At 41.9% G+C, this 12589-nt stretch overlaps 4 protein-coding genes and 1 long non-coding RNA gene across 7 annotated transcripts; 3 read left to right on the top strand and 2 right to left on the bottom strand.

Moving 5' to 3' along the window:
* Positions 1–765: 765 nt before the first annotated feature.
* Positions 766–1638, top strand: LOC135349365 (cell death-inducing p53-target protein 1 homolog). Its single transcript, XM_064547899.1, has 3 exons — positions 766–926; positions 996–1212; positions 1339–1638. Exons 1-3 carry the CDS (start codon positions 860–862, stop codon positions 1430–1432), a joined length of 378 nt encoding a protein of 125 aa, XP_064403969.1. The 5' UTR covers positions 766–859; the 3' UTR covers positions 1433–1638.
* A 2702-nt stretch (positions 1639–4340) lies between these two features.
* On the top strand, positions 4341–5532 carry LOC135349401 (protein SPEC3-like). Its single transcript, XM_064547931.1, has 3 exons — positions 4341–4501; positions 4733–4871; positions 5192–5532. The coding sequence occupies exons 1-3, from the start codon at positions 4444–4446 to the stop codon at positions 5286–5288; spliced, it is 294 nt and encodes a 97-aa protein (XP_064404001.1). The 5' UTR covers positions 4341–4443; the 3' UTR covers positions 5289–5532.
* On the bottom strand, positions 5243–5873 carry LOC135349402 (uncharacterized). Its single transcript, XR_010398913.1, has 2 exons — positions 5765–5873; positions 5243–5677 (listed from the first exon to the last, which is right to left on the bottom strand). It is a non-coding gene; the product is annotated as an uncharacterized LOC135349402 (long non-coding RNA).
* Positions 5861–6931, top strand: LOC135349400 (uncharacterized). The gene is made up of 3 exons (XM_064547930.1): positions 5861–6021; positions 6277–6490; positions 6647–6931. The coding sequence occupies exons 1-3, from the start codon at positions 5949–5951 to the stop codon at positions 6738–6740; spliced, it is 381 nt and encodes a 126-aa protein (XP_064404000.1). The 5' UTR covers positions 5861–5948; the 3' UTR covers positions 6741–6931.
* Positions 6782–12499, bottom strand: LOC135349399 (uncharacterized). Of its 3 annotated transcripts, XM_064547927.1 has the most exons (27): positions 12406–12499; positions 12257–12345; positions 12045–12191; positions 11939–11981; positions 11792–11884; positions 11587–11712; positions 11470–11540; positions 11075–11197; positions 10970–10999; positions 10855–10912; positions 10629–10804; positions 10471–10569; positions 10074–10328; positions 9997–10026; positions 9629–9747; positions 9409–9568; positions 9291–9345; positions 9143–9186; positions 8990–9091; positions 8851–8932; positions 8552–8625; positions 8403–8504; positions 7966–8006; positions 7844–7913; positions 7504–7671; positions 7267–7341; positions 6782–7060 (listed from the first exon to the last, which is right to left on the bottom strand). In XM_064547927.1, the coding sequence occupies exons 1-27, from the start codon at positions 12455–12457 to the stop codon at positions 6887–6889; spliced, it is 2658 nt and encodes an 885-aa protein (XP_064403997.1). In that variant the 5' UTR covers positions 12458–12499; the 3' UTR covers positions 6782–6886. The 3 variants fall into 3 exon arrangements, with proteins under 3 accessions (XP_064403997.1, XP_064403998.1, XP_064403999.1); XM_064547928.1 differs by lacking the exon at positions 9997–10026; XM_064547929.1 differs by lacking the exon at positions 7267–7341.
* Between the last annotated feature and the right edge of the window lie 90 nt (positions 12500–12589).

The following is a 12589-nucleotide window of genomic DNA, read 5'->3' on the forward strand; positions in this document are numbered from 1 at the left end:
TACTTGAATTACCTGTACTGTACATGTATATTATATAAGTATACAAGATTAGAATGAACCTTTTAACATTTACACTTACATGTACATGTATATATTAAAGATGAATTGACTTTTTGCACAGAGATTGAACATAATAATCATGAATAATATTATGTACTGTATTATAATTATAGCTACAGCACAACACACAAATAAAGCAGTTTAACATAGTTCGATTCCTGAGTACTCATGACAGATCAGCTAGCAGCCTTTAACACAGCAGATGATGCACCACACAAATATCCACCAAGGACAAATGCATGTGATGAGTAGATGAAAAATATGGTTTGGCTTGTCTCTGCAAAGGCATAATAGATAATTTTACTTATTACTCAATTTGGCTTACTGGAGATTGTTGTTAACAGTGACAGCTGTAGCAGCAGGCTGTGAAATAACTACAGTCTGTTGGCTCTGTTGCATGACAGGAGCAGGAGCTGCTGGTGCTTGTCCAGGGAGTGTGGGGTAAGGATAAGCTGGTGGGTAGGCAGCAGGGAGACCTACAGAGAGAGAGAGAGAGAGAGAGGGGGAGAGAGGGGAGATTCTCTGACTTTGTAGCAATGATGTGATGAGAATTGGCTCACATTGAGGAGGTGCAGAAGCATACTGAACAGCCATAGCTCTTGGAGACTTGATCTGAAGTGAATTAAGGGCAGCAACTGATTTTTCTTCCACATAAATTATGTACTTAGATCTAGTTATGCGTGGGTGTATGGCTGGGTACTTTGCACATGCGCAAAGGTATCTAGGGGAGTATATACAAGCTTCCAAGAAATCGCCTTCTCTCACTTTTCATACTGAGCTAACTTGCCCTAAGAATAAGATGAGTGAACAACCTCCTCAATACGACCAGCCTCCACCTCAACAGCAGCAACAGCCTCCGCCTCAAGGTGAGTTTTGATAGCTAGCTAGCTAGCTCTAGCAGTGCAGCCCCGCCCCCTATGCATTTTTCTCCCCAGGCTATGGTGCACCTCCTCAGGGCCAGGGCTACCCTCCATCCCAGGGATATGTTCAGCCTCAGTCTCCTCAGGGCTACCCTCCATCCCAGGGATATGCTCAGCCTCAGTCTCCTCAGGGATATGCTCAGCCTCCTCAAGGATATTTTATGCAGCAGCAGACAAATCAGACAGTGGTGGTCCAGACCCAAGCTGCACCTGCTGTCACCAAAGTTGTTGTGTGAGTACCTCCACTAACTTAAGCGCCTTCAGAAATTCTTGTAGATTTCAGTGGCTCCGACCATTTAATTACTGAAAGTAGGCTAATAAGAGGTTGCACCGTGATTATTTTTATCTCTCTATACAGGAGGAAACAGACTAACCATCTCCTTCACTTCATCATCTGCCTGATCTGCCCATGGTGGATCTTTGTGTGGCTTTGCGTCTGCATCTGCGGCTAGTCTGTGGATATCGGACACAGGCTGGATCTATATATAGCTATAAAATAATTATACAACTGTTTAATTTTTATAACGTTTCACACTAGATTTACTACAAAATGCATGGGTATAGATCTATAGTGTGATATTAGTGTCAAAATTAGGGTGACTGCAATAATTCAATGAGGGTGTGTTTTCATTGCTTTCTATAATCTTATGAGGGTGAATTTTCTGCCAGTGAGGGTGTCATTGCTGATCTTACGAAGGTGTGTTTTCATACATTGAGGGTACTCACTGATCTACGATGAGGGTGCTTGCTAATCATACGAGCTCATTCTTTCTTTGAGCCAGTGACTCTGAGTGTGTACCATGATCTAAACAAAGCTGGGAAAGTCCCTTGCTTGCGGGACTAGCTGTGTACCATGATGTAAGTAAACACAAAGCTGGGAGGGGGGGCCCTTGCTTGCTACACACATGCACACATGCAATGTGTGAGTTGCTAAAGGGCAGCACCAGAAACAAGATTCCCTTGCTTGCATGCTCCCTAGACCTCTAAAAGTTGCTACGATTGGCCGGGGCAAACACCAAAAAGCTAGCTTTAATAGCTACTTAGCAGTGTGCGAGGACATCCTGATGAGTATGTCAATCTGTCACAAAATTATTCACTTGCATAATGTATATTCTTTAAAGCTACTGGCCTATTAAAGTAGTGCAATATTTTCCATGTTAATGACAAGGTGGTTTATGTAATGATATAGAGCCATACACACTGGGTCAGTACAATGATTATGCAATTTGTTCCTGGTTTTACTATGCATGCATGCGGAATGAAATTGGTTGGAGGTGAAAAAAGATGTCCACGACATAATACAGAACAGTTTGTATACCTTTGTACACCAATTTATTAACAGAATGATCTTGTACAGCAATAAAGGTGTATATGTAGAGTCTATATTTTAGAGTGGTCTATAATGATTAACACACGGGTGAATGTATCTTCTATATAAATAAATACAGTGTCTACAACATTGTGACGGATTGACATAGTCTTCTCCCCACTTGCTTGTTTCCATGCTTTTTGGTGCCCTTAACGACTCACATATTGCAAATGTTTGCATAATTATGTGGTGCAGTAATATTGCGAGCAAGGGACTCCCCCCTACCAGCTATATTTACAAAATGGTACACAGTCCCAGAGGAGGTACGACAGGCGCAGTGAATACTAATTATTCGCCCACGCCCTGTGTTATAGCTGAATTTAGGCTAATCGCTTGAGCTGCACTGCGCCTGTCGTATACTTCCTCTGACACAGTCCAATACATATGCAAGCAAGGGACTCTCCCAGTTTTGTTTACACACTTAGAGTCACTGGCACAAAAAAAGAGCTATATAATAGCAAGCCCCTTCATCATATCAGTGAGTACTCTCATTGTATGAAAACACATCTTCATAAGATCAGTGATGATCACCCTCACTGGAAGAAAGTACACTCTCATAAGAATAGCAAGCACCCTCACTGGCAGAAAGTACACTCTCATAAGAATAGCAAGCACCCTCACTGACAGAAAGTACACCCTCATTATATTAGCAAGCACCCTCAATGGCAAAAAAGACACCCTCGAAAGCACCCTCAATGTATAAAAACACACCACCCTCATTGAAATTTTGCAGTCACCCTAATTTTGCTAACACCATACCTAAGAAATCGTCTTCTTAAATTATACCTCCACTTTTCAGATAGACTGAGCTAACTTGCTCCAGGAACAAGATGAGTGAAAAAGCTCCTCAATACGAGCAGCCTCCACCTCAACAGCAGCAACAGCCGCCTCAAGGTGAGTTTTTGATAGCATGCAAGCTATATACAGTGCATCCAGTCTAGGGAGTATAGAATGTTAAAATAAGTGAGTAGTTTTACTTAATTGTATCTCAAGATTGGAACATTTCTAAGAAATTATGCTGATACCATTGTGTAGGTGAATGAATAAGCTACAACATTATTCAAAAATATTTCCTTATTGTAGTGGGAAATCATTTTAGGTGAAAATAGGGGTGATCGTAAAAAAAATGTGTGTAACATCAATTATTTCCGGAACTGAAGTATTTCTGGAAAATATTTTCTTATCAAAAGTAAAATGTTCCAATCATAAGATATTTACATTTAAGTACAACTACTCACACATTTTTGGCATTCTACTCGATGCACTGTAGCTCTAGCAGTGCAGCCCTGCCCCTTAACTATGCATTTCTTTCCCCAGGCTATGGTGCACCTCCCCAGGAATATGCTCAACCTCAGTCTCCTCAGGGATATGCTCAGCCTCCTCAGGGATATGGTCAGCCTCCTCAGGGATATGGTCAGCCTCCTCAGGGATATGGTATGCAGCAGCAGACACAGTCGACAGTGGTGGTCCAGGCCCAAGCTGCACCTGCTGTCACCAACGTTGTTGTGTGAGTACCTCCATTAACTTTAGAACCTTCAGTAGATTTTAGCGGCACTGAAACTGAAAGTAGGCTGAGTGAGGTACGTTGCACCGGATTATTTTTATCTCTCTATACAGGAATAAACAAAAAAACCATCTCCTCCACTGCATCATCTGCCTGTTCTGCCCATGGTGGATCTTTGTGTGGATTTGTGTCTGCATCTGCGGCTAGTCTGTGGATATCTGTGGATATCGGACACTTTTATTAAAAGGCTGGAACTTCTGCTAGATCATAATGTAGATGATTTTGTTGATAACTTTTCACACTAGATCTACTGCAAAATGCAGGGATAGCACTCAAACAACTACAATTAACAACATTACAATTGGAGTTATCAAAGCAAAAAGCTCAGTTCATGTGCATATCACATATAGGGTAGTTTCAGAGTAGTGTAGTGTTTGCAGTAACAAAGGGGGAGGGGCTGTCAAACCATTGTTAGGTTCCGCCCAACTAGTTACTAGGAAATAATTTAGGTTGTAGACAGACATTTTGGTTGTTGCATACTAGTACGTGTTGTGTGTTTTTCCCTGAATTCTGAGCCTACCAGTTGAAGAATGAGCGGCGCCCCACCACCATACAACCCTGGCTATGCCCAGCAGCCTCCACAACAAGGTAAGTATAGGTATCTGAAGTTGAGTGCTGTATGGGAAAAAATATTTGATTACAATTTCCTAGTTTAATAGTTAGCTAGCTTTTCTTTATTACAAAAAGTGAATTCAGAGGTAAATTCAGAGGCTATTTCCCATGTCAACATCAGACAAAAATCATTGTCATGTTTTTAATTATTGCTGATTGATTGTACACACATGTATGTACTTACAATGTACCACCTCTCCCCAACAGGCTATGGCCAGCCTCCTCCCCAAGGCTATGCCCCTCAGCAGGGCTACCCTGCGGCCTCATACCCTGCTCAGCAACAGCAGACAAACCAGACTGTAGTGGTGACCCAAGCTCCGGCAGCCGTCACTACTCATTACGTTGTGTAAGTTTTTGGGGTGCATTGGATTCGGTCAAAATAATTAGGAGGCTAGCTTAAGCTACCGACAGCTGTAGCTGTAGAACCTTCCACCAAGGTAGCATGTGACTTCCTTCATACTATTCATTGTGTAGGCTAGGTAGTGTTGTTACTAGACAATATTGAATTTCCTATATTCAGGCCGGAATCACCCCACACACAGTAGTGACTAATTAGCCGTAACCACATAAAGAATCTTGTACATTAACGTATCTACAAAATATAATTAGCACTCCTTTTGTTGGCACAATACTTGCACACCCATTATTTGTCACTCCTTTATGCAGAAAGAAAGAGACCAACCATATCCTCCACTTCATCATCTGCCTGTTCTGCCCATGGTGGATCTTTGTGTGGATTTGTGCCTGCATCATCAACAGTTAGACTGTTAGTTGATCAATGGGCAATCAAAATTAATGTAGTGATCTTGAACTGTACATGTTAGTAGTTTCATTTTTATTCACTAGACTAGTAGTGCAGAGACATTTTTAATGACATTATGGTAAAGTAATTATAATCATGTGAGTGTACAATCATGTTAAGTGTTCAGTTTTTGCACTCGTTTGTCGTTTGCCGTTCAGTTAGCTGTTGTGATTTGCTTGTATTCATTGTGCTTCCTGTTCTGTTGTATTGGATTAAGGTACATGTAGCCAGTAAAAATAATGAGGAGTCTGAACGCAATGCCATTATATAAACCAACATAATGGTATTGCGTTCAGGGTAGTGACTGTTAGCGCCTCAACTTCTGGTAGAGGGATGTGCTCCACAAGCACCTGTATATGTATGAATGCATTGCACTGAGAATATAATAATGCTTCATTTGCTTGGGTGTTGAACAAAGAATCACTACATGTACGTACTGTATAAATTTTGTAGATCCTGGAATTTAGCTGGTGACACATGTCTCGAATTAGACTGCACATTTTAGTCGAGGCTAGTCACACTTATTATGGTCACACCCAGCAATCACATGTACATGTGATCAGGGAACTCTTTCTTTGGTCGCTGCTGTTGCTCTGTCTTTCTAATCTTCCAGCCTGCAAAATGAGCGAGCCTCCCCCTCCAGCATACGACCCTGGATATGCCCAGCAGCAGCAGCAGCCTCCTCCACCACAAGGTAAATACTGCTGTAAAGCTGTAGAGTCGATCAGTGCAAGTGGTTTGTAATTGTGTGGCTTGAAACGGCACATTAACAATGCATGCAGTAATATTATATCTAATTGTTTTAAAATGCTTGATTTCGCATCGATATCAATATTATTTACGAAAATTTGGAGAATACCCTATGTCAGTGTACTATAAAATAGAATTAGAATGTCTGTATTGTCTGTGACTACATAATTATGAATAATTATGTAGTCTCTCCCTACAGGTTATGGTCAACCCCCTGACCAAAGCTATGGCCAGCCTCCTCCCCAGGGCTATGGCCAGCCTCCTCCCCAGGGCTATGGCCAGCCCCCTCCCCAGGGCTATGCCCAACAGGGCTACCCTCCGGCCTCGTACCAGCCTATAGTGCAGCAACAGCAGACGAACCAGACTGTCGTGGTGACCCAAGCTCCGGCAGCTGTCACTACTCAATATGTTGTGTAAGTGTTTGGATTCTGTACAGAGCTTTTCTGTACACGCAACATACATGTACATACATGTAGAGATTTAAGGGTTGAAAGGAAGTGGTACAAATCCATAGTAAAACCATAAAACCAGATTCTGCAAAACCATTATGATTGTTATCACTCATGCAGGAAGAATCAGACCAACCATCTTCTTCACTTCATCATCTGCCTGATCTGCCCATGGTGGATCTTTGTGTGGATTTGCGTCTGCATCTGCAGTTAATTGGCAACCGAGTATAGTGAGCCTGAACTGACTTTGTACCATTTATTTTGTACCGTATAATTAAAATTCGAACAACATTTCCTAGTTCACAGACTTCCTAAAATTAATGTGCACGTTAAGTGATTTTTGCACTATCAGTTCTGTTTTCAGTTCTGTGCCGTTGTAGTGATTTGCTTGTGCTTTTGCTTGTACTTTCTGTTATCTTGTAGATAATAATGAATAAGATAGCCAATAAATGTGAGGAGTCCAAACACAATGGTGGTTAGGGTGGTGACTGTTAGCTCTACAGCTTTAGGTAGAGGGGCGCGCTCCACAAACACCTGTGCATGTGTGTGCATGTGTGTGTGAGGTGTGCATGATGGTATTATATAATGCATGTTATATCACTTATGTGGAAAGTAAAAATACAATGTAAGTACATGTGTGTGTGAGGTGTGGTGGTATTACAGTATAATACATGTTATATCACTTATGTTGAAAGTAAATAAGTGTATTGTTTGTGATACTGGAGTAGCAGTTGACACACAGTGAATTGGGTTGAGAGTTGACAGAATGAGGTAATGTTGACCAGTAGTGCTCTGAAATGGAACAGCCCAGGACCCTGCACAAAACCACACACACACTGACAATGGTGTCAACACACATGAGGAACAGAAAGTGAAAGGGGTATTGGTGTCTATATCATATTACATGCATAGCTGGGCCTTTTACTTATAATGTCATTCATACAGTGTACAAATCCCTATCATACACTGTCAGGTACCTTAAAGCGAATGGCTGACACTTGGCTATTATTAGTGATGAGGATAAAGTCAGAGCGTTGGTTGAGCTCCTCCAGCTCAATGAATGAAGCGTTCCCTCTTAGGCCATCCATTGTCAAGAGCAGGGAAAAGTTCAATGGGAACACTACCTCGTACAACTGCCTGTACACCTACACATGGACAGTGTATGTCTGGCATGAAGTATCATGGTCAGTTCTAACAGAGTACAGACAATGCTGATAGGTTAGGAAATAATTGGCAGATACACTAGCAGGAAGTACTGCACTAGAGACTGGAGGAGGTCATGAAACAGAACCATAGCACAGGCTCTGTTGAACTTACAGCTCCAATACAGTCACTAGTAGTGATATCAGAAGTGGTGTATTGGCTCTCTGTGCATTCACACTCATATCTGGTGGGTTGAGAATATCAACATTGGTTGGGATAGACGCATATGTACAGACCTGCTGCTCTTGTGTAGACACTGCTTCAACTGGGCATTCACCTAAACAATGCATACACAGAGCAGATGACAAACACTTGATCATGGAATGTTGAAACTGTTTACAGTATAATTATTGTAATTGACCAAGGAATGTTTTTAATCAACCATAACATCAAGGGCGTATAAAAAGAGAGAGGGCATGCAACAGCTTGCGAGCAAAAACCTAAAGTGGGCGGTAGAGGAGTACAGTAATATCTATTTGTGAACAGTACATAGTATATCCGGCTTTAGTTTTTGCTCGCACGTAGGGTTGATAGTCGGTTACATGCCCTCTCTTTCTATATGCCCTTGATAACATAAACATCCTACTAACTTTTATCTATACGTTGCTACAATTGTAGGGAACATGAAGAATATGAGTCACTGCAAAATTAGGTACTTGTGGCTCAAACTTACGTCCGAGAATGGTGATTGAGTGAGAGTGGTTGGATCAGCATTGTAGACGTGAGGGGATGAGTGAATAGCCACTCCCAATGCAGAGGGTGGGCGATAGTTGATCTATCGGGGGAGAGTGAGATCATGTGATTATCATGGTCTGAACGCACAGGAAGAGTGTATCGCTGATTTCCAGACTGTCGGAAAGGGTAGATAAACTGGAGCTCCTTACTACTCGGACAACCTGCATCATGGATTGAACACTTACGGTTATTAAATTACTGACAGTCAAACCCGGCTTAACAGCCAAGCCCCAAAGAAGCTAGAGGCCAACTTCGGCCAAGCACTTAGGTCCCAAATGAAGAGTTTGTACAAGACAACTCCTCACAATTAACAAAGGCCACGTGTGTATTATGGCCAACATTTTTGTCTATTAGTGTTCCACTGTATCTTATATGATGTGACTCACTTGTTCGTATCAGAAAGATGAGGGCACAATCCTCACACAAACTGGAGCAATGGACAAGCGAAATTCTAACCGAGGAATGCACCTGTATGCACGTGTGTTTTAAATAGATGAAAAATTAAATAAGGGCAATCAATTTTACGGGAAAATGGGTCGTATATTTCTGCCAGAGTAGGACGGTGAGTGTGTGAGTGGTGGGGGTGTACAAAGACATTGTCATGACATCAAACAGCTCCGGGTGACCCTGCATGGGAAAGTTACAGAGTGTGGTAATCCCACATCCTCACACCCTCACCAGAGTCACAGTGATGTCTAGGAAGTGACGGGGTAGTCGCTGACCTGTATAATTATTAAACTCACACTGTACAACTTTTGGTAATTAAATATAATATTATTATGCTCAACTCAGATCTAAGATAGTACATGTGCACACTTGTGCTTACTCTCAGATGTTGAAGCCACTACTTGCAGCTCGACTGTGTCCCATACATCCAGCTCCTATAACCATGTGTATAATGTAACACAGACAGCCATTAGAACACAGATTGCACGGTAACTAACATGTGTGGCTGTATTAAAACCGGCTACAGTGGATAGGTAGGTCCAACATTGCTCTTGCTCAAACATCCACTCTCCATCAACACCACCAACGTTGACTGGGTTTCTCATGGCAATCAGAATATCTTCGCCGAAAGAGCCTGAGACAAGACCTCTTCCTATGCTATAATAATAACAAAACCCATTAGACCGTAAAGTACGTATTGGATCTGTGTGACATCACCTTTCCTCATCAGCACGGTATCCAACCAAATCTGCCGCGTTACAATTTAACGATTCGTCATGGAGGTGCAATAATCTAGCGTTGACATTATCATACTCGAGAGTGCAGGGTCCCACCACCTATATAAAAGCAAGCACACACATTGACTTGTACTACACAGTCATATACTAGTACTACTGTACAGTGAAACCAGTTTATAACAGTGACAGGTCACCTTGGGAACACCAACAGTGGCTGTAATAAAGAGGTGATCTGGTAACACAGATTGAACTACAATGGTTGAAATACAAACTTTAATCTGACTCTACTGTATTACAAAGGGTGATCTGCTTATACAATACTGCACATGTGTATGAATTATGATATACCTCAGCTTCGATCTTTATCGGCTCACTTGTCTACAAACGTGGCAATTACCAAAATTATCAATAGAAGATTATTTTACTTTATTTATCAAATCAATCCTCCAGAAATAATTTGATCTTCCCAGTGAAATCCTAGTCAGGTTGTGTATAGTCAGGTTGTTGTTGCTTAAGGGTTCTAGTAAGGTTGGGAGCAGTGTTCCAGGCCGGGAGAGATACATCTGCCCCGAGGCAGTGAGGAGTAGCAAGGCTTGATCGTTGTGTGAGTAACTTATCACTGGCGATGATAGCTCCAATAGAGAGGTGAACGTAGCACCATCGTCCACCGATATCCACACCTAATGGGAGATGTAGAAACTAAAATCAACGCAATTTCTCGTCTATGCTCTCTTTATGACATGCTGTCAAAAGCACAGGAAATTAACATAATAAAAAGAGAGTATACTTCCTCCACACATAATCACATTCACGTCATGTTACCTGACTGCCCAACAGATAGACAGACGCAGAGGTGGGGTGGTAGAACATGTGAGAAACACTGACATTTCCCAGTACTTCATCCTCAGATATACGAACCATCTGCACAAGATAATAATAAAGGCGGCCATTTGAAATAGGTGTGTCAATTATTTACTTACAGAATCGTTTCCAATTGTGGCCGTGATGAAGCGACTTATCTGAGAATCGTAGGCGGCAAACAATTGAGTGCATCCTCCACTGCAGAGGGTGCTCTGTGCAGTCCAGTTGGTGTAGGGAGGGAGGGCGGAGTACACAAGTACAGAGTCCGCAGACGAAGAAATCACTTGAAGGATTTCTGAAGCAAAACAAGATTGTATAGTAACAGTTGAAGTCAACATTACTGACCATTGCTGAGGATGAGATCTTGGCAAAAGAGAGAGTTCTGCTCCATAAAAGATGCTCCCTGCGTCACCATAGTTATAATACAAGTTAATTAGTCACACACCAATCACCACCTTACCTGCATAATAAATGGTACCTCTTGCTGAATCTGCAGTACAAAATAATTATGTCATTGGACAATACGATGACACATTTACATTTGAAACTTGCAATGAACTCTCACCAATTGTCCTGAAACAGTGTCAGACACGTACAGTCCTGCTGAGGTCAGCAACATCAGGGCATAGTGAGTTAGAGCCACATCTATCACCAGCAAGTTTGCACACTCGATAGTAGACAGCCCAGCCTGCAAAAATTGAGAACTTCCACCAAGCACTGTGATATTCATAAATACTCAATCAACTGAAAAAACACATGCAACTCTACAACATTATACAGTAGAATCTCTCTATAACAGACACCATTGGGGAACGAATTTTGGCCGTTTAGTACAGAGGTGGCTTTCTGTTGAGGGGGTTGTTTTTCTACACAAACTGTTCATTTGGGACCTGGGTGCCTGGCCCTTAATAATTATTGCCTTGAGTGGCTGTTAAAAAGCTCTATTCTTTACAAACTTACTAGAGAGCAGATACTGTAGGAGACATCAATAGCGTGGTTGAAATATATAGTGGTATAACTCAGCTCGTTATCTGCTCGAGAAAAAATATAATAATTATTATCAATTGATGTCCTTACCTGCGATCACTACAGCCACTTGAAGGGAGCACTGGAGATGGCGAATGAGAGTGTCGGGGGACATAGATGTGCTTAGTGTGAGGCTGTGATTCTGGTGGAGCTGTGATAGCCATTGGAGCAGTGGAGCTGTGATGGTGTGTGAGATGTGATGGTGTTTGAGGGTACGCATTGGTTATACTGCATGCATGGGGTACTATTAGTCTACCTTGACTGACTTCGAGGAAGTACCCTACCCACTCCAATGTTCCACAACCGCTGTCCAAACTCTGCAGGGTAATGCTGACACAGCACTCAAATGCTATCAGAAAAATATTGCATACACAATCGACATTCGACGTTTTTCTTGACTAACCACAGGCTGTTGTGTCCACGGAGACAGTCCACATATTTTCATTCTAATACAACAAATAACAGGGCCATGATACACCTTGACTACTATTTGATCATACAATGACAACCTGTCTCCATGCAACGTTGAGATCCCTGGTGCTGTTAAAGCTACCAGAGCTGCATAACTGCACTTGTGGAGAAAGCCCCAGAGAAGGGTAAGCTCGCACTGAATTCTCTGACAAACCATGCACTACGGACAAGCCGACCTTCACAACCTGACAATAATGAGACAAAATAAACCTGCTCTGCTCTCAACTGCAAGGTATATGCAAGTACTCACCAGCTGTGGGTGTGTGAGGAGGTTTGACTCATAGAGTTCAGTCCCTTCCTCATCATAGACAAGCACAGAGGGGCACTCTGAATCCATTTCTGTGAAAAGTTAGCTAGCATATAATTATATTGATTCTACAGTACTATAGTCTATCTCACCTAAACAAAAAGCAGGTGATGAACAAAGAAGAAAGAAAAGGAAAAAGTACATCTTGCCCACAGCTGTATTGAACTGGTCTAGTGAGCATGTACATGTTTTTGCAGAAAGAGGCAAGGAGGGGCTAGAAGATGAATATTCATAGGCCTAATTAATTGTTGTGTACTGTACAGCAGGAATGAACAC

The sequence above is a fragment of the Halichondria panicea genome, chromosome 15 (genome assembly GCF_963675165.1).
Source record: "Halichondria panicea chromosome 15, odHalPani1.1, whole genome shotgun sequence".
Classification (NCBI taxonomy): Eukaryota; Metazoa; Porifera; class Demospongiae; order Suberitida; family Halichondriidae; genus Halichondria; species Halichondria panicea.

What these genes read in the sequence shown, in the direction of transcription:
- LOC135349365 (XM_064547899.1), top strand. Translation starts at nt 860, where the DNA reads ATGAGTGAACAACCTCCTCAATACGACCAGCCTCCACCTCAACAGCAG. An exon ending in GCAACAGCCTCCGCCTCAAG is followed by an intron (nt 927 to 995) that starts GTGAGTTTTGAT and finishes TTTTCTCCCCAG; the next exon opens with GCTATGGTGCACCTCCTCAG. An exon ending in GCTGTCACCAAAGTTGTTGT is followed by an intron (nt 1,213 to 1,338) that starts GTGAGTACCTCC and finishes CTCTCTATACAG; the next exon opens with GAGGAAACAGACTAACCATC.
- LOC135349401 (XM_064547931.1), top strand. Translation starts at nt 4,444, where the DNA reads ATGAGCGGCGCCCCACCACCATACAACCCTGGCTATGCCCAGCAGCCT. An exon ending in CCAGCAGCCTCCACAACAAG is followed by an intron (nt 4,502 to 4,732) that starts GTAAGTATAGGT and finishes TCTCCCCAACAG; the next exon opens with GCTATGGCCAGCCTCCTCCC. An exon ending in GTCACTACTCATTACGTTGT is followed by an intron (nt 4,872 to 5,191) that starts GTAAGTTTTTGG and finishes TCCTTTATGCAG; the next exon opens with AAAGAAAGAGACCAACCATA.
- LOC135349400 (XM_064547930.1), top strand. Translation starts at nt 5,949, where the DNA reads ATGAGCGAGCCTCCCCCTCCAGCATACGACCCTGGATATGCCCAGCAG. An exon ending in GCAGCCTCCTCCACCACAAG is followed by an intron (nt 6,022 to 6,276) that starts GTAAATACTGCT and finishes CTCTCCCTACAG; the next exon opens with GTTATGGTCAACCCCCTGAC. An exon ending in GTCACTACTCAATATGTTGT is followed by an intron (nt 6,491 to 6,646) that starts GTAAGTGTTTGG and finishes TCACTCATGCAG; the next exon opens with GAAGAATCAGACCAACCATC.
- LOC135349399 (XM_064547927.1), bottom strand. Translation starts at nt 12,457, where the DNA reads ATGTACTTTTTCCTTTTCTTTCTTCTTTGTTCATCACCTGCTTTTTGT. An exon ending in AGGTACCATTTATTATGCAG is followed by an intron (nt 10,913 to 10,969) that starts GTAAGGTGGTGA and finishes ATGGTGACGCAG; the next exon opens with GGAGCATCTTTTATGGAGCA. An exon ending in TAGACATCACTGTGACTCTG is followed by an intron (nt 9,092 to 9,142) that starts GTGAGGGTGTGA and finishes TTTCCCATGCAG; the next exon opens with GGTCACCCGGAGCTGTTTGA.